This window comes from Scyliorhinus torazame, chromosome 7, assembly GCF_047496885.1.
Source record: "Scyliorhinus torazame isolate Kashiwa2021f chromosome 7, sScyTor2.1, whole genome shotgun sequence".
Taxonomy (NCBI): Eukaryota; Metazoa; Chordata; class Chondrichthyes; order Carcharhiniformes; family Scyliorhinidae; genus Scyliorhinus; species Scyliorhinus torazame.
In genome coordinates, this window is record NC_092713.1 from 302838249 (window position 1) to 302860141 (window position 21893).

The 21893-nt window shown below is 50.9% G+C and overlaps 1 protein-coding gene and 1 non-coding gene across 2 annotated transcripts in view; one reads left to right on the forward strand and one right to left on the reverse strand.

Moving 5' to 3' along the window:
- LOC140427136 (macrophage colony-stimulating factor 1 receptor-like) overlaps nt 1-21893 on the forward strand; it is a 65467-nt gene that overhangs the window by 15262 nt on the left and 28312 nt on the right. Inside the window, exons 2-7 of the mRNA XM_072512677.1 lie at nt 1428-1552; nt 2596-2755; nt 6170-6350; nt 10375-10490; nt 15116-15222; nt 15318-15444. Of these exons, the coding sequence (XP_072368778.1) occupies nt 1428-1552; nt 2596-2755; nt 6170-6350; nt 10375-10490; nt 15116-15222; nt 15318-15444 (816 nt within the window). The remainder of the gene's footprint in view (nt 1-1427; nt 1553-2595; nt 2756-6169; nt 6351-10374; nt 10491-15115; nt 15223-15317; nt 15445-21893) is intronic.
- trnas-uga (transfer RNA serine (anticodon UGA)) lies at nt 1027-1108 on the reverse strand. Its single transcript has one exon. It is a non-coding gene; the product is annotated as a tRNA-Ser (tRNA).

The following is a 21893-nucleotide window of genomic DNA, read 5'->3' on the forward strand; positions in this document are numbered from 1 at the left end:
GGGACTGAGAAAGGAGGAACTCTCAACTTTCACTGGCCAGCAGCTCTCTTTATCTCTCATCCTTGCCTTCTCTGACCTACATGTGCCTCCAGAGCTACAGTGATGTGTTTGACGTTTAACTACCGTCTGAAATGGGCCAGCAAGCTTCTCAGTTCAAAAGCCACGAGGAATGGGCCATCAATGCTGGTCTTGCTAGCGGTGCCCACATCCCATGAAGGAATAAAGAAAACCACCCATCCATCATAACCCTCTGCTTCCCATCTCTGAGTCAAGTCGATATCCTTACTACCACCTTCCCCTTAATTCCACCTTCTTAACCAGCTTCCTGTGAGATACTGCTAAATGCCTTTCAAAGGCAGGAAACACGTGTATTGCACTACCTTCATGAGCCTTCTCTGTTACCTCATCAAAGAGTTCAATTGAGTTAATCAGATACGAGTCTCTTTTAACAAATCGATTCTCTCTCCCATTGATTAGCCTGTGAATTTCCAAAGGTATACGCCTCCATCACCATGGTTTCCAACAATGTCCCCACTCTCAATGATCGGATGTCTGGCTTGTAATTTTCTGGATTATCCTTGTCCCCTTTCTCGAATAATGGCGAAAGGTTAGTAACCCCCCCCGGCCCTCCGCCATTACTCCAGCGAGGATTGAAAGGTTGTGACCTCTGCAATTTCTACATTTGCTACTTTTAGCATCCTCAGGTACATCTGGGCCAGGTGACTTATAAACTTTCAGTAACCCTACTTTGCCCATAACTTTCCTCTCCTATTTTACTGTAACCTTCACATCATTGGCTTCCTTACTATCACTGGATTGAAATGAAATGAAATGAAATGAAAATCGCTTATTGTCACAAGTAGGCTTCAATAAAGTTACTGTGAAAAGCCCCTAGTCGCCACATTCCGGCGCCTGCTCGGGGAGGCTGGTACGGGAATTGAACCGTGCTGCTGGCCTGCCTTGGTCTGCTTTAAAAGCCAGCAATTTAGCCCAGTGTGCTAAACCAGCCCTTAAAACATCAAAGTCCACAGCGAGCAGGGTTCAAACCTATGCGGGGAGACCCCATTGGATTTCAAGTCCAACGCCTTAACCACTCGGCCATCGCTGCTGTACAGATAAATCTTTGCTGTACTAGGTCTTGTGGCACAGTGAGTTGTGACTCTCTGCCTCAGCCTAAAGTTCTGGATTCTAGGCAGGAGGGCAGTAAGAGTGGGAGAGCCTTCTGGGTGGCCAGAACCGTGTGTTATCTGCAGTGCAGCAACCTCCCAGTGTTAATCGGCTCCACGAGCTGTTTTTTGCCATGAATTGTACTCTGGAAAGTGCCCTCCATGCTTTGAGGGACATTCCCAAAGAAGAATCCTTTGTTGTGATGGGATTGATGGGAAAATCGGTGGACAATCTTTAAACGCAGCTCTCTTTATTTTCAGAGTTTCAGCTTCAACTCGAAACCAGGGAGCAAGTGCGGCTGCGAGGCGAACCCTACTCCATTCCCTGCACTGCAAAGACTAAGTCCATGGATCTCTCTGTGAAATGGTTACACCCACAAGGCTCTGTAAGTTAACTATGCCCTTGCTCTTTTTCAGCATTTCTATTCTGTTAAAAGTTTTTTTTTTCTAGTCGGTTCTGCTCAATCCCCAGATTGGTTAATCGTGCCTTCGGAGTCTGGTTTCTGTGACATTGACAAGGGTGAACACTTACCCTCCCCCATCCCGCCCAATTGCCACCACCCAAAAGGATGCCCTGTATAGTAGTTTCTCAATCAGCAATGCTGGTGTCCTGCCATTGTTTTATTTTAAAAGTTGCTCGGGGGGGGGGGGGGGCGGGGGGGGGGGGGGTGCCCCAAGATGTACGTGCCCTCTCTCTCCCCCTTGCCTGCAATAGCAGGCTGCAGTTCCTTCCATGCTGGAGGCTTTCCTGGGCCCTTCAGCCTCGAGGGACCAATCCACCATCCTCAATTGGAACCCAAGCTTGACCGCTGAGACTAATTGGCCAATTCAGACAAAATCGATGTCAGGTTTCCCTCTGTTGTTGGCGGGCCGGGTGCAGGCAATTAAGATCAATGTTTTGCCGCGATTCCTGTTTTTGTTTCAATGTCTGCCGATTTTCTTGCCTGAGGCATTTTTCAAGGGGGTGGACAGGTTTACCTCCTTGTTTGTTTGGGGGGGGGGCGGAAAGGTGGCCAGGATTAGGAGGGTGATACCGCAGAAGGGACGGCAGGCGGTGAGGTTAGGCCACCCGAAATGGGAAACTGTTCCTGGCCATTTCTGGAGGATCATGTTTTGAGTGGGTTCTTCCCAGCTTCCACCAATCCGAATACTGGGATCAAGTCCAGTCTTCAAATTACAGGAAAACCTCCCTCTTCCTGTCTCCTGTGCCTGCTCCAGGAAAGGGCAGGGTTTGAAGCCTTCAGTGGCTGCACTGTTCCCTTCAAATGAAATGAGTTGCGTGGTTAAATAATTCACGGCAGGACAGAGTGTGCATGGGCTGTGAGAGGAGCTGGGTTGATGGGATGAATGGTGTTTCCCTGTCCTGCCTCATGAATTCAGTGAAGATCCTGAAAACATTGACAATGTGTTGTTTTATCTTTCTCTGCAGCCTGTCAATGTTTCTCTGCTCCGAAAATATGACGACTGGTTCAGAATAGAGGCGGTGCTCAACATTAAGGCTGTGGAAGGAACTGATTCGGGAAACTTCACCTGCGTTGCAAAAGCAGAGGAGGAGGAACGATCGGCCGTGACATCTTTGCGTGTTGTCGGTAATAACCCTGTGTCCTCTTCATGGAGAGGGGGTTATTTGGTGCCAGCCGTGGCGGGACTCCGTGTAGTTTACGTGCACTCTGACCCATCTCTCTCACCGCCATCAGAATCTTCTCCACACTCACTCTCTGTGAAGTGATAACATTGCTGAGAGATTTGTGGAGGGACAGGCATGGTTCTCCCTCTTGCAGAGATGGCCGGATGGAAATCCAATAGGGGGTCTCAAAATGAGGAAGGGTTTCCACAGAGTCCATGAGGAGAAGTGGTTTCCAGTAGCAGAACGGTTGGTAACCAGCGGACACAGATATAAGGGAATAGATAGCAAAGGAACCAGAGTTGTTGATCAGGCTCTGATGAATGTAAGAAATTGGTGTATATATTATATTAGATGTATTTAATGCAGTAATGATTTTAAAAGTCTGACTTAGGGTGTGTATATATCTACTGCAATAATATATTTTTTTATATCCTGGTTTGAAAGAAAGTCAGACACTGTGGCTACAGAAGGTGCAATTAAGATGTTGTAAACATGAGATCAACATTATTTCAAACCATGCTTATGTTTACAAGGCGTAATGGGTTTATTGTTATGATTTCTGGGGAGTAGATAATTAGAGACATTGGGCGGGATTCTCCAACCCAACAGACCCATTTTCCGGAGTGACGTGCCTGCACCGGCAACGGGAGCCTCCATTCCGGCAGCTGGCCAATGGAGTTTCCCATTGTGGCCACCCCAGGCCTTCGGGAAACCCATGAGCACGGGTGCACTGTTGGCGAAGTGGAGGATGCCGCTGACGGAGAATCCCGCAGACTGTGTTTAAACTCAAGTAATTAGGTCATGGGTTTTGAGTGGGATAAGGATGATGTAGTAATGGGGGGGGGGGGGGGGGGCGGGCAGGTCTGTGGCAGTCGGTTTTGAGTTTAGTCAGTTTTTGCCAGGAGCTAAACTGTAGCTTCTGAAAGAGGATGCTAGGTGAAGCAGTAGTCTGACACAGACAATAATCTGCAGACTGTTTCCTGACAGGATCTGTCTCTTCAAATAGTCTCTCAAAAGATTGTTCGACACAAAGATAGGCAATAATGCTGTGTTTACTAACTTTATTTAAAAGTGGGGCTTGAGTTGTGATGGGGGTTGCTTGATTGGAGATAAAGAAATAGCCGTTGGGAGTTAAAATGTTTTATTTTATTGTTAAGCATTGTTTAACTGGTAACTGTAAGCTATATTTCTGTGATGTTAAGGCAGTTTAACACTGTGTAGTAATAAGGCTTGTTTTAATACACCAAATCCCTATTTGTGCGCTGAATCACTCCTGGAGCAAAGTGACCTTTCCTCACAGTTTTACAAATTTAAAAAAAGTGATCGGGGTTCCTGTCCTGTGTATTCACAAAGGTCTGGATTGTAACAAGGCAAAACACTTCTGGCAATGAGATATTATCATCTCTTCGACGCTACCTGTGGAAGCTGATTTAATAATATTTTTAAAATAGAATTAGATAAGTACTTGAAAAGGAAATGATGTAGGGTTATATAGAAATAACAAGGCAGTGGAATTAATTGAATAACTCATTCAAATAGATGTTAATAAGTCAATGGCCCAAATCAAATGGTCTCCTTCTGTTCATTAAAGTTCTCTAGCCCATGATTGTACTTGTTAATTGTTGGAAATTCAACTTTGAATCTCTTTTGCCCCCACATCTCCCCTCCCCTGCAAATTTGCAAATCTTCCATTTGAAGACATTTCACAACATTGAGGGTGAAAGGTGAGGTTTAAGGATGGATCTGTGCTTTAGGGAGCAGTGCTCGCTTCACCCAGAGCTGGAACATAGAACATACAGTGCAGAAGGAGGCCATTCAGCCCATCGAGTCTGCACCAACCCACTTAAGTCCTCACTTCCACCCTATCCCCGTAACACCCCAATAACCCCTCCTAACCTTTTTAGTCACAAAGGGCAATTTTTCATGGCCAGTCCACCTAACCCGCACATCTTTAGACTGTGGGAAGAAACCGGAGCACACGAAGGAAACCCACGCAGACACGGGGAGAACGTGCAGACTCCGCACAGAGAGTGACCCAGCGGGGAATCGAACCTGGGACCCTGGCGCTGTGAAGCCATAGTGCAATTATCACCATTGTGCGAACCTGGGATCAGAAATGGAACCGACTGGACCCTGGGGAGACATTTTACCAATTGGTTACACCATCCCAATCTAACAGCTGCTTCTGGATGCTTCATCATCCAGTCTGAAGTTGCAAACCCTGCTCTCAGATTTGCACCATCGACTTTTTATTGTGTCATTGTCTGGAATGGAATTCCTGTAACTCTGTCAATTGACATTGCTATCTTAATGTTAGAATGTGGAGAATATAGAATATTTCCCACAATGGACCTCTGCATCACCTCTGAATGACCATCTGGCAGCTCTGTGGTCACTTTTACTGAGGTCAGGCCAGATCTTTATCCCTGGATTCCCTTTTCTTTAGAAGTGAATCCAAATTGGGCGGCACGGTGGCGCAGTGGTTAGCACTGCTGCCTACGGTGCCGTGGACCCGGGTTCAATTCCGGCCCCGGGCACTGTCACAGAATCATGGAATCATAGAATTTACAGTGCAGAAGGAGGCCATTCGGCCCATCTCGTCTGCACCGGCCCTTACAAAGAGCACCCTACTGAAGCCCACATAATCTACCCTAAGCCGGAACCCAATAACCCCCACTTAACATTTTTTGGCCACTAGGGGCAATTTATCACGGCCAATCCACCTAACCCACACATCTTTGAACTGTGGGAGGAAACCGGAGCACCTGGAGGAAACCCACGCACACACGGGGAGGATGTGCAGACTCCGCACAGACGTGACTCAAGCCGGGAATCGAACCTAGGACCCTGGAGCTGTGAAGCAACTGTGCTAACCACTGTGCTGTCCGTGTGGAGTTGCACATTCACCCTGTGTGTAACCACACAACACAAAGATGTGCAGGGTAGGTGGATTGGCCACATTAAATTGCCCTTTAATTGGAAAAAAAAATAATTGGGTGCTCTAAATTTATTTTTAAAAATAATAAATAAACAAAGGAGTGAATCCAAATTCTCAAACTGCCCTGGTGGGACTGGCCACCCATTCCCTTGGATGAAATGAAATGAAAATGAAATGAATGAAATGAATGAAATGAAATGAAAATCCCTTATTGTCACAAGTAGACTTCAAATGAAGTTACTGTGAAAAGCCCTTAGTCGCCACATTCCGGCGCTTGTTCGGGGAGGCTGTTACGGGATTATTAACTTGTTGAGGGGGTGAGACAATCTGCAGTTGTTCGCCCATCACAATTTGTGCACTGGTTACATTTAGTTTGCTAACCCAGGTGTGCTGGGATGGTGATTTCAGGAAATGACCCAGTTCCTTGTGTGTCAACAGAGAGAGGTTACGTGCGAATCTCGACTGAGCAGCAAACTGCCCTGGTGGCAAACGCTGGGGAGAACATCCAACTTCAAGTGAAAATTGAGGCATATCCTAAACTGAGACAGATGCAGTGGATCTACGAGTCCAAGAACAATACTAATGATCACAAGTCGACATTCACTAAGGAATTCAATAGGTAAGGTATCAAAGATGAAGTGGCAAACAATGAAGGGACACATGGGTTCCAGTTGGCCACAGCCATGGAAGGGGTTCACATTGAGGTCTGTCATCTTGTTCTAATCCTTCCAGGATTGCACCTCGCAGGGTCGGGGCAAAGATACTGAAACAATGAGAGCCACATCATATGAGGTTAGAAATGTGTAGACTGGTGTCGGAACAGCACGGTTCCTTCCCTAAAGGACGCCAGTGAACTTGTTGGGTTTTGGCAACAAGTCGACTGTTTCATGCTGACTTTTATGAGCGGGAGATTTATTGAATTCAATTTCATAATTTCCTGGGGTTTGAGTGAGATCAGAATGAAACTCAGCGAAGTATCGCATCAGGTAGGCTGATGGGATTAGAATTCTGCTGTGCTCATGGACGGGAGAGTGAATAGCAATTCAGACTGCCTTACTTGAACCAATACATAATAAAACAATGAAATAATTCAAGGTGTTACAGGAAGTGCTCACAGCAAAGGGCTGTTTAGCACAGGGCTAAATCGCTGGCTTTGAAAGCAGGCCAGCAGCACGGTTCAATTCCCGTAACAGCCTCCCCGAACAGGCGCCGGAATGTGGCGACTAGGGGCTTTCACAGTAACTTCATTTGAAGCCTACTTGTGACAATAAGCGATTTTCATTCATTTCATTTCATTTCAAGTTCATTATATAGAATCAAGCACATCCTGATTGCAAGTCAACTGTTCATTCAGAAAGAGCACTCGCTCTGTACAGTCATTCTAACAGTGCAGCACTCTCTCAGCACTGCCCCTCTAACAATGCAGTACTCGCATTACTGCCTCTCTGACAGTGCAGCACTTCCTCAGTACTTACTGTCATAATATACACCAGTATATCATGGTGCAGACACACACTGATGGACACACAGTGGGACTAATCAACACACACAACACCGCAGCCAATCACCAGTAAGAGCACACTCACTATAAAGACAGGGGGCATCAGAGTTCCCGCTCATTCAAGTTGCAGCTAGCTAGGAGGACAGAGCTCACAGCCTGTAACACAGACATTCACCATGTGCTGAGTGCATCGACTGGTAAGGACAAGGCAAAGGTCTTTAGTTAAAGCTAGTATCGTATTAACCCACAGTCTGAGTATGTTTAAACAGTTAAAGATTCAATAAAATAGTGTTGCACTATTTCAAGTGTTGGTGACCTGTATGTGACCCAGAACACCCAACACATCACTTACTCTCTGACAGTGCCGCACTCTCTCAGCACTGCCCCTCTAACAATGCAGTACTCGCATTACTGCCTCTCTGACAGTGCAACACTCTCTCAGTACTGACCCTCTGACAGTGCAGCACTCCCTCAGTACTGCCCCTCTGACAGTGCAGCACTCCCTCAGTACTGCCCCTCTGACAGTGCAGCACTCCCTCAGTACTGCCCCTCTGACAGTGCAGCGCTCCCTCAGTACTGACCCTCTGACAGTGCAGCACTCCCTCAGTACTGACCCTCTGACAATGCAGCACTCACTCAGTACTGACCCTGAAACAGTGCAGCACTCCCTCAGTACTGCACCTCTGACAGTGTAGCACTCCCTCAGTACTGACCTTCTGACAGTGCAGCACTCCCTCAGTACTGATCCTCTGACAGTGCAGCACTCCCTCAGTACTACTCCTCTGACAGTGCAGCACCCCCACAGTACTGTCCCTCTGACAGTGCAGCACTCCCTCAGTACTGCCCCTCTGAAAGTTCAGCACTCCCTCAGTACTGACCCTCTGACAGTGCAGCACTCCCTCAGTACTGCCCCTCTGACAGTGCAGCACTACCTCAGTACAGCCTCTCTGACAGTGCAACAGTCCCTCGGTACTGTCCCTCTGACAGTGCAGCACTCCCTCAGTACTGACCCTCTGACAGTGCAGCACTCCCTCAGTACTGACCCTCTGACAGTGCAGCACTCCCTCAGTACTGACCCTCTGACAGTGCAGCACTCCCTCAGTACTGACCCTCTGACAGTGCAGCACTCCCTCAGTACTGACCCTCTGACAGTGCAGCACTCCCTCAGTACTGACCCTCTGACCGTGCAGCACTCCCTCAGTACTGACCCTCTGACAGTGCAGCATTCCCTCAGTACTGCCCCTCTGACCGTGCAGCACTCTCTCAGTACTGACCCTCTGACCGTGCAGCACTCCCTCAGTACTGACCCTCTGACAGTGCAGCATTCCCTCAGTACTGACCCTCTGACAGTGCAGCACTCTCTTAGTACTGACCCTCTGACAGTGCAGCACTCCCTCAGTACTGCGCTATCTGTACTGAGCAGGAAGTGTGCAATCAAATGAGCCACTCTTGAGACAGAAATACTGTGTCAACCTGATCTTAAATCATTTGACTGTTGAAATACTGTAATAAAAGCAAAATACTGCTGATACTGTAAAACTGAAATCGAATCGGAAATGCTGGAAAAGCTCAGCAGGTGTGGAGCGTCTGTGGAGAGAGAATCAGAGTTAACGTTTTGTGTTTGAATGACTCTATGAGTTAAAGAGAGGAGGAAATGTGAGGGATTTACAGCTCCTTGAAATCCATCACATTGCTCCCTCTCTTTCGCTCTGAGGAAGAGTCGTTGTTGCGTCTGAATCAGGTTGCAACACTTCAGGAAAGATGCCAGAATCTTGACAAGGGGGCAGAGGAGATCTGCCTGCATGTTGCCAGCGACGACGGATTTCGGTTATCTGGAAAGAGCAGAGACCTTGAGATTGTTGGCCTTAGAGCAGAGAAGGTTAAAGAGAGATTTGAGAGGAGCGCTCAAAATGAAGTGGAGCGTTGATGGAATAGTTACGGAGAAAGTGTATCCGTTCGGAGGGGTGTGGTGTCAGGGGACCGGGATGTCGATAATTAAAGATTACAACTTTAAAATGATTGGTAAAAGAATGTATGCAGCCATTTACTCTGTTGTGGAACACACCATAGAAAGCATCCTATCGGGCTGCATCACAGCCTGGTATGGCAACTGCTCGGCCCAGGACCGCAAGAAACTTCAGAGAGTCGTGAACACAGCCCAGTCCATCACACGAACCTGCCTCCCATCCATTGACTCCATCTACACCTCCCGCTGCCTGGGGAAAGCGGGCAGCATAATCAAAGATCCCTCCCACCCGGCTTACTCACTCTTCCAACTTCTTCCATCGGGCAGGAGATACAGAAGTCTGAGAACACGCACGAACAGACTCAAAAACAGCTTCTTCCCCACTGTCACCAGACTCCTAAATGACCCTCTTATGGACTGATTTCATTAACACTACACCCTGTATGCTTCATCCGATGCCAGTGCTTATGTAGTTACATTGTATATGTTGTGTTGCCCTATTATGTATTTTCTTTTATTCCCGTTTCTTCCCATGTACTTAATGATCTGTTGAGCTGCTCGCAGAAAAATACTTTTCACTGTACCTCGGTACACGTGACAATAAACAAATCCAATCCAATCCACTGCCTAAAGAGCAGCGGGAGCAATTCCAATCGTAACCTTCCAAACTGGGACCTGGAGGTAAATAATTGAAAATGAACAGCTGTAGGGCTATGGCGAAAGAGCACAGGGTATTGGGCTAATTAAATGGCCCCTTTAAAGAGCTGGCATAGTAACGATGGGCCAAACTGCCTCCATTCCTCTTGTTATCACTGTGTGAGAAGAGTCTTCAATACTCAAAAGGTTAAATGGTGCTGTGTCTCTCTCTCTGGCTGTTGCTTCGAGGGTTAATGCGCTGACATGACGTAGTGGCTCATTGCACAGAACTATCCCAGCTGTTTCCTTGGCCTCGCCTGAGATTCCTGACCCCAGCTCCAATTCGTCTGATTATCACAGTCAGCCCGTGGTGGTGACCCACTGACTCCCGCTGAAATGGGAACCAGGATAGGCGTTGTGACGCCTCACACAGCAGAATAAGAGGAGCTGGAAGGTAGAGGAGAGGAGAGACGCTGAGGGAATGGAAGGCAGGGAAGACTGAGCGTTGTAATTTTGTAGTTTTATTTTATTTTTTTGCAGCTATGAGAGTTCCCTCTCGTTGGTGCGACTGAAGGAAAATGAGAGTGGCGACTATACGTTCTCTGCCTCCAATGATAAAGCAAACTCGTCCCTGGCTTTCCAATTAGTAATAAATCGTAAGTAGCATCTCACTAAAGCCTCTGACTCCGACCGAGTCTCTGCCTGTTCGGAGAGCATAGAGCGTGTTTTAGACTGCAATGACCAGTCTCCATGTCGATTCTTCACCAGCCTCTTCCTTCACCCTCATTCCCCTCCCTCCCTTCACCCTTGTTGTGTTCTGCTTCTTCATGTAGCATAAGCTGCTTCCTTGATGTATGCTCTGACAAAGGAAGGTTCAGACTTGGAGATAGGTTTAACACATTTATTGAGCAGTTAACAATTCTCCGACTTGAGTTCGACTGTCCTGCTAATCTTACTATGGTAACTCAGTCTAACTAACCCGTCTGCTCTAAGCCATGCGGTGGGTGAGATGCTTCTGATCTGCCCATGTCCTTCTCTCTGAGTGTCGCCTGTGGAAAGAGAAAGAGCATGTGTGCCCTGTCCTTTTAAATATGGGTTTTGTAATGCCCCCTTGTGGTAGTGTCACCTCTGGTGTCTTGACTGCCCATTGGTCATGTCCTATTCTATGTGTTCATTAGCTGTATGTCTGCATGTCATGACATCTCCAGTGCTCCCTCTAGTGTTTATTTAATTGCAGTGTATTTACATTAACCCCTTGTGTATTTACAGTGATGCATATCACCACAACCCACAATCTCCTCCCCCTTGCTTCCTTCACCTTCAAACCCTCCCCCTCACACACCCTGCACCCTCAAACCCCTCCCCCTCCCTCCACCCCGAGCCCCCTCTCTCCCTCTCTGCATTCTCAAACCCCTCCTCCTCCCTCCCTTCACCCTCAAATCCCTCCTCCCTTCACCCTCAAACCCTCCCCCTCACACACCCTGCACCCTCAAACCCCTCCCCCTCCCTCCACCCCGAGCCCCCTCTCTCCCTCTCTGCATTCTCAAACCCCTCCTCCTCCCTCCCTTCACCCTCAAATCCCTCCTCCCTTCACCCTCAAACCCTCCCCCTCACACACCCTGCACCCTCAAACCCCTCCCCCTCGCTCCCTGCACCCCGAGCCCCCTCTCTCCCTCTCTGCATTCTCAAACCCCTCCTCCTCCCTCCCTTCACCCTCAAATCCCTCCTCCTCCCTCCCTTCACCCTCAAACCCCTCCCCCTCCCTCCCTTCACCCTCAAATCTCTCCCCCTCTCTCTCTGCACCCTCAAATCACTCCCTCTTTCTCTCTCTGCCTGCACCCTCAAATCCCCTGCCTCTCCCACCCTGCATCCTCCTCCTCCTCCCCTCCTCTTCCTGCACCCTCAAGTCCCTCTCTCCCTGCACCCTCGTGCACCTCCCTCGCCCTCTTTACACCCTCAATCCCTTCCCCCTTCCAGCAAGCCTCCTCACTTCCAGTCCTTTGATCTCTCCTCACGTTCGTTCCGAATCTTTCCCAAGAACCATGTTGCTCCAAGTCGCAGGCCTCAGCTTTAACCACCTTCTCCCAAACCAGTCCTGTGGTGGATTTACCAAGCTGCGTGGCCTTGCCCCTTTCTCACAATCTGAAAGCTTCTACATGACATTTACGCCTTGGTACCAGGCCACTCAGGCCCAATCAATGCCTGCTTCACAAAGCCTCCGCCCATCCCTTCTCCAACTAACCCTATCCAAATATCCTTCTCTACTTCATGTGTTTATCGAACTTGTCCTTAAATCCATCTATCCTACTGCCCTGAATGATTCCTTGTGGAATATTCTGGTCAATCGTCTCTGCACCCCCTCCAGTGCAATCACATCCTTCCTATAATGTGGTGACCAGAATTGCACGCAGTGCTCCAGCTGTGGCCCCACCAAAGTTCTGTACAGCTCCAACATGACCTCCCTGCTTTTGTAATCCATCCCCCGATTCGTGGCGGCACAGCGGCACAGTGGTTAGCACTGTTGCTTCACAACGCTTGGGTCCCAGGTTCGATTCCCGGCTTGGGTCACTGTCTGTGCGGAGTCTGCACGTTCTCCCTGTGTCTGCGTGGGTTTCCTCCGGGTGCTCCGGTTTCCTCCCACGAGTCCCGAAAGATGCGCTGTTAGGTGAATTGGACATTCTGAATTCTCCCTCAGTGTACCCGAACAGGCGCCGGAGTGTAGCAACTCGGGGATTTTCGCAGTAACTTCATTGCAGTGTCAATGTAAGCCTACTTGTGACAGTAATAAAGATTAAAAGATTATTAAAAGCGAGTGGCCTATATGCCTTTTACACCACCCTATTAACCGGCCCTTCTGCCTTCAGAGATATATGGACAAACACGCCAAGGTCCCTTTGTTCTTCGGAACTTCCCATTGTCAGATCTTTCATGATATACTTCCTTGTTAAATTACTCCTTCCAAAGTGTATTACCTCACATTCTTCAGGGTTACATAAGAACATAAGAACTAGGAACAGGAGTAGGCCATCTGGCCCCTCGAGCCTGCTCCGCCATTCAATGAGATCATGGCTGATCTTTGTGGACTCAGCTCCACTCTCCGGCCCGTACACCATATCCCCGAATCCCTTTATTCTTTAGAAAGGTATCTATCTTTTTCTTAAAAACGTTTAAAGAAGGAGCCTCAACTGCTTCACTGGGCAAGGAATTCCAGAGATTCACAACCCTTTGGGCGAAGAAGTTCCTCCGACACTCCGTCCTAAATCTACCTCCCCTTATTTTGAGGCTATGCCCCCTAGTTCTGCTTTCCCCGACCAGTGGAAACAACCTGCCCGCATCTATCCTATCTATTCCCTTCATAATTTTATATGTTTCAATAAGATCCCCCCGCATCCTTCTAAATTCCAATGAGTACAGTCCCAGTCTACTCAACCTCTCGTCATAATCTAATCCCCTCAACTCTGGGATCAACCTAGTGAATCTCCTCTGTGCCAATATGTCCTTTCTCAGGTAAGGAGACCAAAACTGCACACAATACTCCAGATGTGGCCTCACCAACACCTTATACAATTGCAGCATAACCTCCCTAGTCTTGAACTCCATCCCTCTAGCAACGAAAGACAAAACTCGATTAGCCTTCTTAATCACCTGTTGCACCTGCACACCAACTTTTTGCGACTCGTGCACCAGCACACCCAGGTCCCTCTGCACAGCAGCATGTTTTAACATCTTACCGTTTAAATAATAATCCATTCTGCTGTTATTCCTCCCAAAATGGATAGCCTCACACTTGGCAACATTGAATTCCATCTGCCAGACCCTAGCCCATTCACCTAACCTATCCAAATCCCTCTGCAGACTTCCGGTATCCTCTGCACTTTTTGCTTTACATCTGCCACTTATCCACCCATTTGACCATCCTGTCTAAATCATCCTGTAACCCAAGACACTCAACCACACTTTTAACCACCCGGCCAATCTTTGTGTCATCCGCGGACTTACTGATTCTACCCCTCCACGTAGTCATCTATGTCATTTATATAAACTATTGTCCCCCAATGCTTTTGTTTAATTCAAAAAAAGGTGCAATGCCTGGACATGTTCCTTTTGCCTGCAAGAGTAGACATCCCATCCAATCAGCACCCTCTTCTTGTGCGGAATAAATTGTTGCTCCCTTTGAAATTTGGCATTCTTGTGTCTGTCCTGATGAGTGCAAGATGAAAAGCTTCAACGGCATGTCTCTTTTTCAGCAATACTTTCTGAATGGTGAGAACGGTGGATGAGCAGGGACACATAGTGATCCAACTACACAATTGAAAGGATGTTGGTGTTTATCTCCAGAGGCCTAAGATACAAAGGGATGGGAGTTATGTTACAGTCATGCAGAGTTCTGTCTACGCTAATTGTGTAGGCACACAAAGCACACTGCAGAAAGGCTATATTGAGTGCAGCTTAGATTCGCCAGAATTATACCACGGTTAAATTATTATTTTAAAATTCTTTCGTGGGATATGGGCGTCGCTAGCTGGGCCAGCATTTATTGTCCATCTCTAATTGGCCTTCAACTGAGTGGCTTGCTTGGCCACTTCAGAGTCAACCACATTGCTGTGGGTCTAGAGTCACATGTACATGTAGGCCAGACCAGGTAAGGACGACAGATTTCCTTCCCTCAGGTACACTTGTGAGCCCGATGGGTTTTTACGACAATCAACGGTGGTTTCATGATCATCATTATTGACCTCACCGTCTGCCGTAGTGGGATTCGAACAAGGGTCCCCAGAGCATTGCCCTGGGTCTCTGGATTACTAGTCCTGGGACAATACCACTATGCCATCACCGCCATCAGCTCCCCTCAATGAGCCTCGGTTTGTATCCCGTTGAATCTAGAAGGTTAAGGGGCGATAATTGAGGTACTTATGATGATCAAAGGAGCTGATCGTTTCTCTCTGTTTATCTCTGGTACCTTTCGCGTAAAAGCAAAATACTGCGGATGCTGGAAATCTGAAATAAAAACACGAAATGCTGGATAAGCTCAGCAGGTCTGGCAGCGTCTGTGGAGAGAGAGAAACAGAGTTAGTGGGTCGAGTCTGTATGACTCCAGTTCAGAGCTTTTTCTGTTAAATCTGTTTTACGCCTTCTCAAAGGCCTTGTCGTCCGTGGTGTCCAGAATTTGACACAATGGCCATACCCCAGTTGAGGCCTCACCATTATACTCTATGCCTCTATTTCTCTGGTCAAGGATCCTGTGTGCCTGTTTTAACAGCTTCATGTTCTGTTTCCACAGCCCACCCTGTCAAAAATGCCGTGTTCACCCCCGTACTCTCAGGCTCGGTGGCGGTCGCAGTTCTCCTGCTCTTCTTCCTTGGTCTGCTGCTCTACAAATACAAACAGGTCAGATCCACATCCATTTAACCTTCATTTCCGTTGGTGAAATGCTCCTGACATTATCGAACTCTTCTTTATCATCAAAACTCTTCTGATCCCAGAAACCAACGTATGAGATCCGCTGGAAGATTATCGAAGCAGTCAACGGCAATGACTATACTTTCATTGACCCCACTCAGCTTCCATACAATGGGAAATGGGAGTTCCCCAGGGAGAAGCTCCGTTTGGGTAAGGACATCAACATTCATATTGTTTTATTTTGGTTTTCACTCTCTCCTACCATCAAGTACAACATTTGGAGTATTGGACACATGTCTCACCTCCACATGCTTGGTCAGACCATACTTGGTACTGTGTACAGTTCACGGGCGTCATTCTCCGACCCCCCAGCGGGTCGGAGAATGTCCGTTGGCCGCCGTGAATCCCGCCCCCGCCGGTTGCCGAAGTCTCCGGTACCGGATATTCGGCGGGGGCGGGAATCGCGCCGCGCCGGTTGGCGGGCCCCCCCGCTCGATTCTCCGGCCCGGATGGGCCGAAGTCCCGCTGATAAATTGCCTGTCCCGCCGCCGTAAATTAAAGTACCTATTTACCGGCGGGACAAAGCGGCGTGGGCGGGCTCCGGGGTCCTGGGGGGGGGCGAAGGACGATCTAACCCTGGGGGGTGCCCCCACGGTGGCCTGGCCCGCGATCGGGGCCCACCGATCCACGGGCGGGCCTGTGCCGTGGGGGCACTCTTTCCCTTCCGCCTCCGCAACGGTCTCCACCATGGCGGAGGCGGAAGAGACTCTCCCCACTGCGCATGTGCGGGAAACTGTCAGCGGCCGCTGACGTTCCCGCGCATGCGCCGCCCCGACATGTCATTTCCGCGCCAGCTGGCGGGGCAACAAAGGCCGTTTCCGCCAGCTGGCGGGGCGGAAATCCCTCCGGCGCTGGCCTAGCCCCTCAATGTTGGGGCTCGGCCCCCAAAGATGCGGAGCGATGCCTGTTTTGGGCGCCAGTCGGCGGACATCGCGCCGTTTGGGGAGAATTTCGCCCCACATCTCCATCGTGGATGTACCACATGGAGCACATTGTACAGTTATGGGCCGAGATTCTCTATTGCGAGTCCACTCCGCTACTGCTGATAGCGAGGGCGGGGAATTTGGCATTCAGCCTAATCTCTGATTCGCTGCAGAGGGGCCAGAGAATCCTGCTACCGGGAACAGGCGGAGAATCCCGTTGCTGGGACCGGGCGGAAAATCCCACTGCCGGGAACAGGCCGAGAATCCCGCTGCCGGGAACGGACAGAGAATCCCGCTGCTGTGAACGGACAGAGAATCCCGATGTTGTGAAAGAACGGAGAATCCTGCTGCCGTGAACGGACAGAGAATCCTGCTGCTGGAAATGGACAGAGAATCCCGCTGCTGTGAACGGACGGAGAATCCCGCTGCCTTGAACGGACAGAGAATCCCGATGTTGTGAAAGAACGGAGAATCCCGATGGTGTGAACGGACAGAGAATCCCGCTGCCGGGAATGGACAGAGAATCCCGATGGTGTGAACAGACGGAGAATCCCGATGGTGTGAACGGACGGAGAATCCCGATGGTGTGAACAGACGGAGAATCCCGATTGTGTGAACGGACGGAGAATCCCGATGGTGTGAACGGACAGAGAATCCCGATTGTGTGAACGGACGGAGAATCCCGATGGTGTGAACGGACGGAGAATCCCGATGGTGTGAACGGACGGAGAATCCCGCTGCTGTGAACGGACAGAGAATCCCGCTGCCGTGAACGGACAGAGAATCCCGATGGTGTGAACGGACGGAGAATCCCGCTGCCGGGAACGGACGGAGAATCCCGATTGTGTGAACAGACGGAGAATCCCGATTGTGTGAACAGACGGAGAATCCCGATTGTGTGAACGGACGGAGAATCCCGATGGTGTGAACAGACGGAGAATCCCGATTGTGTGAACGGACGGAGAATCCCGATGGTGTGAACGGACGGAGAATCCCGCTGCCGGGAACGGACGGAGAATCCCGCTGCTGTGAACGGACGGAGAATCCCAATTGTGTGAACGGACGGAGAATCCCGCTGCCGTGCACGGACGGAGAATCCCGCTGCCGTGAACAGACGGAGAATCCCGCTGCCGTGAACGGACGGAGAATCCCGCTGCCGGGAACGGACAGAGAATCCCGATTGTGTGAACGGACGGAGAATCCCAATGGTGTGAACAGACGGAGAATCCCGATGGTGTGAACGGACAGAGAATCCCGCTGCTGTGAACAGACGGAGAATCCCGCTGCTGTGAACGGACAGAGAATCCCGATTGTGTGAACGGACGGAGAATCCCGATGGTGTGAACGGACAGAGAATCCCGCTGCTGTGAACGGACAGAGAATCCCGATTGTGTGAACGGACGGAGAATCCCGATGGTGTGAACAGACGGAGAATCCCGCTGCTGTGAACGGACAGAGAATCCCGATGGTGTGAACAGACGGAGAATCCCGGGCGAATTTCTCCTACCCGCCCCGCCACATTTCTGCGCCGACCGGCCGGCGGGAGTCTCCGTAACACCGGCCGGTCAATGGGGTTTCCCATTGTGGGGCAGCCCCACGCTGTCGGGAAACCCCCGAGCGCCGGCAGAACGGAGACTCCCGCCGGCGGAGAATGACGCCCCCCGATTGTGTGAACAGGCGGAGAATCCCGATAGTGTGAACAGGCGGAGATTCCCGATGGTGTGAACGGACAGAGAATCCCGATTGTGTGACCGGACAGAGAATCCCGCTGCTGTGAACGGACGGAGAATCCCGATGGTGTGAACGGACGGAGAATCCCGCTGCTGTGAACGGACAGAGAATCCCGCTGCCGTGAACGGACAGAGAATCCCGATTGTGTGAACGGACAGAGAATCCCGATGGTGTGAACGGACAGAGAATCCCGCTGCCGTGAACGGACAGAGAATCTCGCTGCCGTGAATGGACAGAGAATCCCCCTGCCGTGAACGGACAGAGAATCCCCCTGCCGTGAACGGACAGAGAATCCCCCTGCCGTGAACGGACGGAGAATCCCGATGGTGTGAACGGGCGGAGAATCCCCCTGCCGTGAACGGACAGAGAATCCCGCTGCCGTGAACGGACAGAGAATCCCGCTGCCGTGAATGGACAGAGAATCCCGATGGTGTGAACGGACGGAGAATCCCCCTGCCGTGAACGGACAGAGAATCCCGCTGCTGTGAACGGACAGAGAATCCCGCTGCCGTGAACGGACAGAGAATCCCCCTGCCGTGAACGGACAGAGAATCCCGCTGCCGTGAACGGACAGAGAATCCCGCTGCCGTGAATGGACAGAGAATCCCGATGGTGTGAACGGACAGAGAATCCCCCTGCCGTGAACGGACAGAGAATCCCGCTGCTGTGAACGGACAGAGAATCCCCCTGCCGTGAACGGACAGAGAATCCCGCTGCCGTGAATGGACAGAGAATCCCGATGGTGTGAACGGACGGAGAATCCCCCTGCTGTGAACGGACAGAGAATCCCGCTGCCGTGAACGGACAGAGAATCCCGCTGCCGTGAATGGACAGAGAATCCCGATGGTGTGAACGGACGGAGAATCCCCCTGCCGTGAACGGACAGAGAATCCCGCTGCTGTGAACGGACAGAGAATCCCCCTGCCGTGAACGGACGGAGAATCCCGATGGTGTGAACGGACGGAGAATCCCGCTGCCGTGAACGGACAGAGAATCCCGCTGCCGTGAACGGACAGAGAATCTCGCTGCCGTGAACGGACAGAGAATCCCCCTGCCGTGAACGGACGGAGAATCCCGATGGTGTGAACGGACGGAGAATCCCCCTGCCGTGAACGGACAGAGAATCCCGCTGCTGTGAACGGACAGAGAATCCCGCTGCCGTGAATGGACAGAGAATCCCGATGGTGTGAACGGACGGAGAATCCCGCTGCTGTGAACGGACAGAGAATCCCGCTGCCGTGAATGGACAGAGAATCCCGATGGTGTGAACAGACGGAGAATCCCGCTGCCGGGAACGGACAGAGAATCCCGCTGCTGTGAACGGACAGAGAATCCCCCTGCCGTGAACGGACAGAGAATCCCGCTGCCGTGAATGGACAGAGAATCCCGATGGTGTGAACGGACGGAGAATCCCGATGGTGTGAACAGACGGAGAATCCCGATGGTGTGAACGGACGGAGAATCCCGCTGCTGTGAACGGACAGAGAATCCCGCTGCCGTGAACGGACAGAGAATCCCGCTGCCGTGAATGGACAGAGAATCCCGATGGTGTGAACGGACGGAGAATCCCGCTGCCGTGAACGGACAGAGAATCCCGCTGCTGTGAACGGACAGAGAATCCCGATGGTGTGAACGGACGGAGAATCCCGATGGTGTGAACGGACAGAGAATCCCGATTGTGTGACCGGACAGAGAATCCCGATTGTGTGACCGGACAGAGAATCCCGATGGTGTGAACGGACAGAGAATCCCGCTGCTGTGAACGGACAGAGAATCCCGATGGTGTGAACGGACAGAGAATCCCCCTGCCGTGAACGGACAGAGAATCCCCCTGCCGTGAACGGACAGAGAATCCCGCTGCCGTGAACGGACAGAGAATCCCGATGGTGTGAACGGACAGAGAATCCCGCTGCCGTGAACGGACAGAGAATCCCGCTGCCGGGAACGGACGGAGAATCCCGATGGTGTGAACGGACGGAGAATCCCGATGGTGTGAATGGACGGAGAATCCCGATGGTGTGAACGGACAGAGAATCCCGATGGTGTGAACGGACGGAGAATCCCGCTGCTGTGAACGGACAGAGAATCCTGCTGCCGGAAACGGACGGAGAATCCCGATGGTGTGAACGGACAGAGAATCCCGATGGTGTGAACGGACGGAGAATCCCGCTGCTGTGAACGGACGGAGAATCCCGATGGTGTGAACGGACGGAGAATCCCGATGGTGTGAACGGACGGAGAATCCCGATGGTGTGAACGGACGGAGAATCCCGATGGTGTGAACGGACAGAGAATCCCGCTGCCGGGAACGGATGGAGAATCCCGATGGTGTGAACGGACGGAGAATCCCGATGGTGTGAACAGACGGAGAATCCCGATGGTGTGAACGGATGGAGAATCCCGCTGCTGTGAACAGACGGAGAATCCCGATGGTGTGAACGGACGGAGAATCCCGCTGCCGGGAACGGACAGAGAATCCCGATTGTGTGAACGGATGGAGAATCCCGCTGCTGTGAACAGACGGAGAATCCCGATGGTGTGAACGGACAGAGAATCCCGCTGCCGGGAACGGACAGAGAATCTCGCTGCCGGGAACGGACGGAGAATCCCGCTGCCGGGAACGGACGGAGAATCCCGCTGCCGGGAACGGACAGAGAATCCCGCTGCCGGGAACGGACGGAGAATCCCGCTGCCGGGAACGGACAGAGAATCCCGCTGCCGTGAACGGATGGAGAATCCCGATGGTGTGAACAGACGGAGAATCCCACTGCTGTGAACGGACAGAGAATCCCGCTGCCGGGAACGGACAGAGAATCCCGATTGTGTGAACGGATGGAGAATCCCGCTGCTGTGAACAGACGGAGAATCCCGATGGTGTGAACGGACAGAGAATCCCGATTGTGTGAACGGACGGAGAATCCCGATTGTGTGAACGGACAGAGAATCCCGATGGTGTGAACGGACGGAGAATCCCGATGGTGTGAACGGACGGAGAATCCCGATGGTGTGAACGGACGGAGAATCCCGATGGTGTGAACGGACGGAGAATCCCGCTGCTGTGAACGGACGGAGAATCCCGATGGTGTGAACGGACAGAGAATCCCGATTGTGTGAACGGACAGAGAATCCCGATGGTGTGAACGGACGGAGAATCCCGATGGTGTGAACGGACGGAGAATCCCGATGGTGTGAACGGACGGAGAATCCCGATGGTGTGAACGGACGGAGAATCCCGCTGCCGTGAACGGACAGAGAATCCCGATGGTGTGAACAGACGGAGAATCCCGATGGTGTGAACGGATGGAGAATCCCGCTGCTGTGAACAGACGGAGAATCCCGATGGTGTGAACGGACAGAGAATCCCGCTGCTGTGAACGGACAGAGAATCCCGCTGCTGTGAACGGACGGAGAATCCCGATGGTGTGAACGGACAGAGAATCCCGATGGTGTGAACGGACGGAGAATCCCGATGGTGTGAACGGACGGAGAATCCCGATGGTGTGAACGGACGGAGAATCCCGCTGCCGTGAACGGACAGAGAATCCCGATGGTGTGAACAGACGGAGAATCCCGATGGTGTGAACGGACGGAGAATCCCGATTGTGTGACCGGACAGAGAATCCCGATTGTGTGAACGGATGGAGAATCCCGATGGTGTGAACGGATGGAGAATCCCGCTGCCGGGAACGGATGGAGAATCCCGATGGTGTGAACGGACGGAGAATCCCGATGGTGTGAACAGACGGAGAATCCCACTGCCGGGAACGGACAGAGAATCCTGCTGCTGTGAACGGACAGAGAATCATGCCCATGGTCTTTATGTTACAAAAAGATATAAAGGTACTCGAGAAGGTGCAAAAGAAATTGCACAAAGTTGTTTCCAGAACTGAGAGTATAGACTGAACAGACTGGAGTTATTTTATTAGAATAGAGAAGACTAAGAGT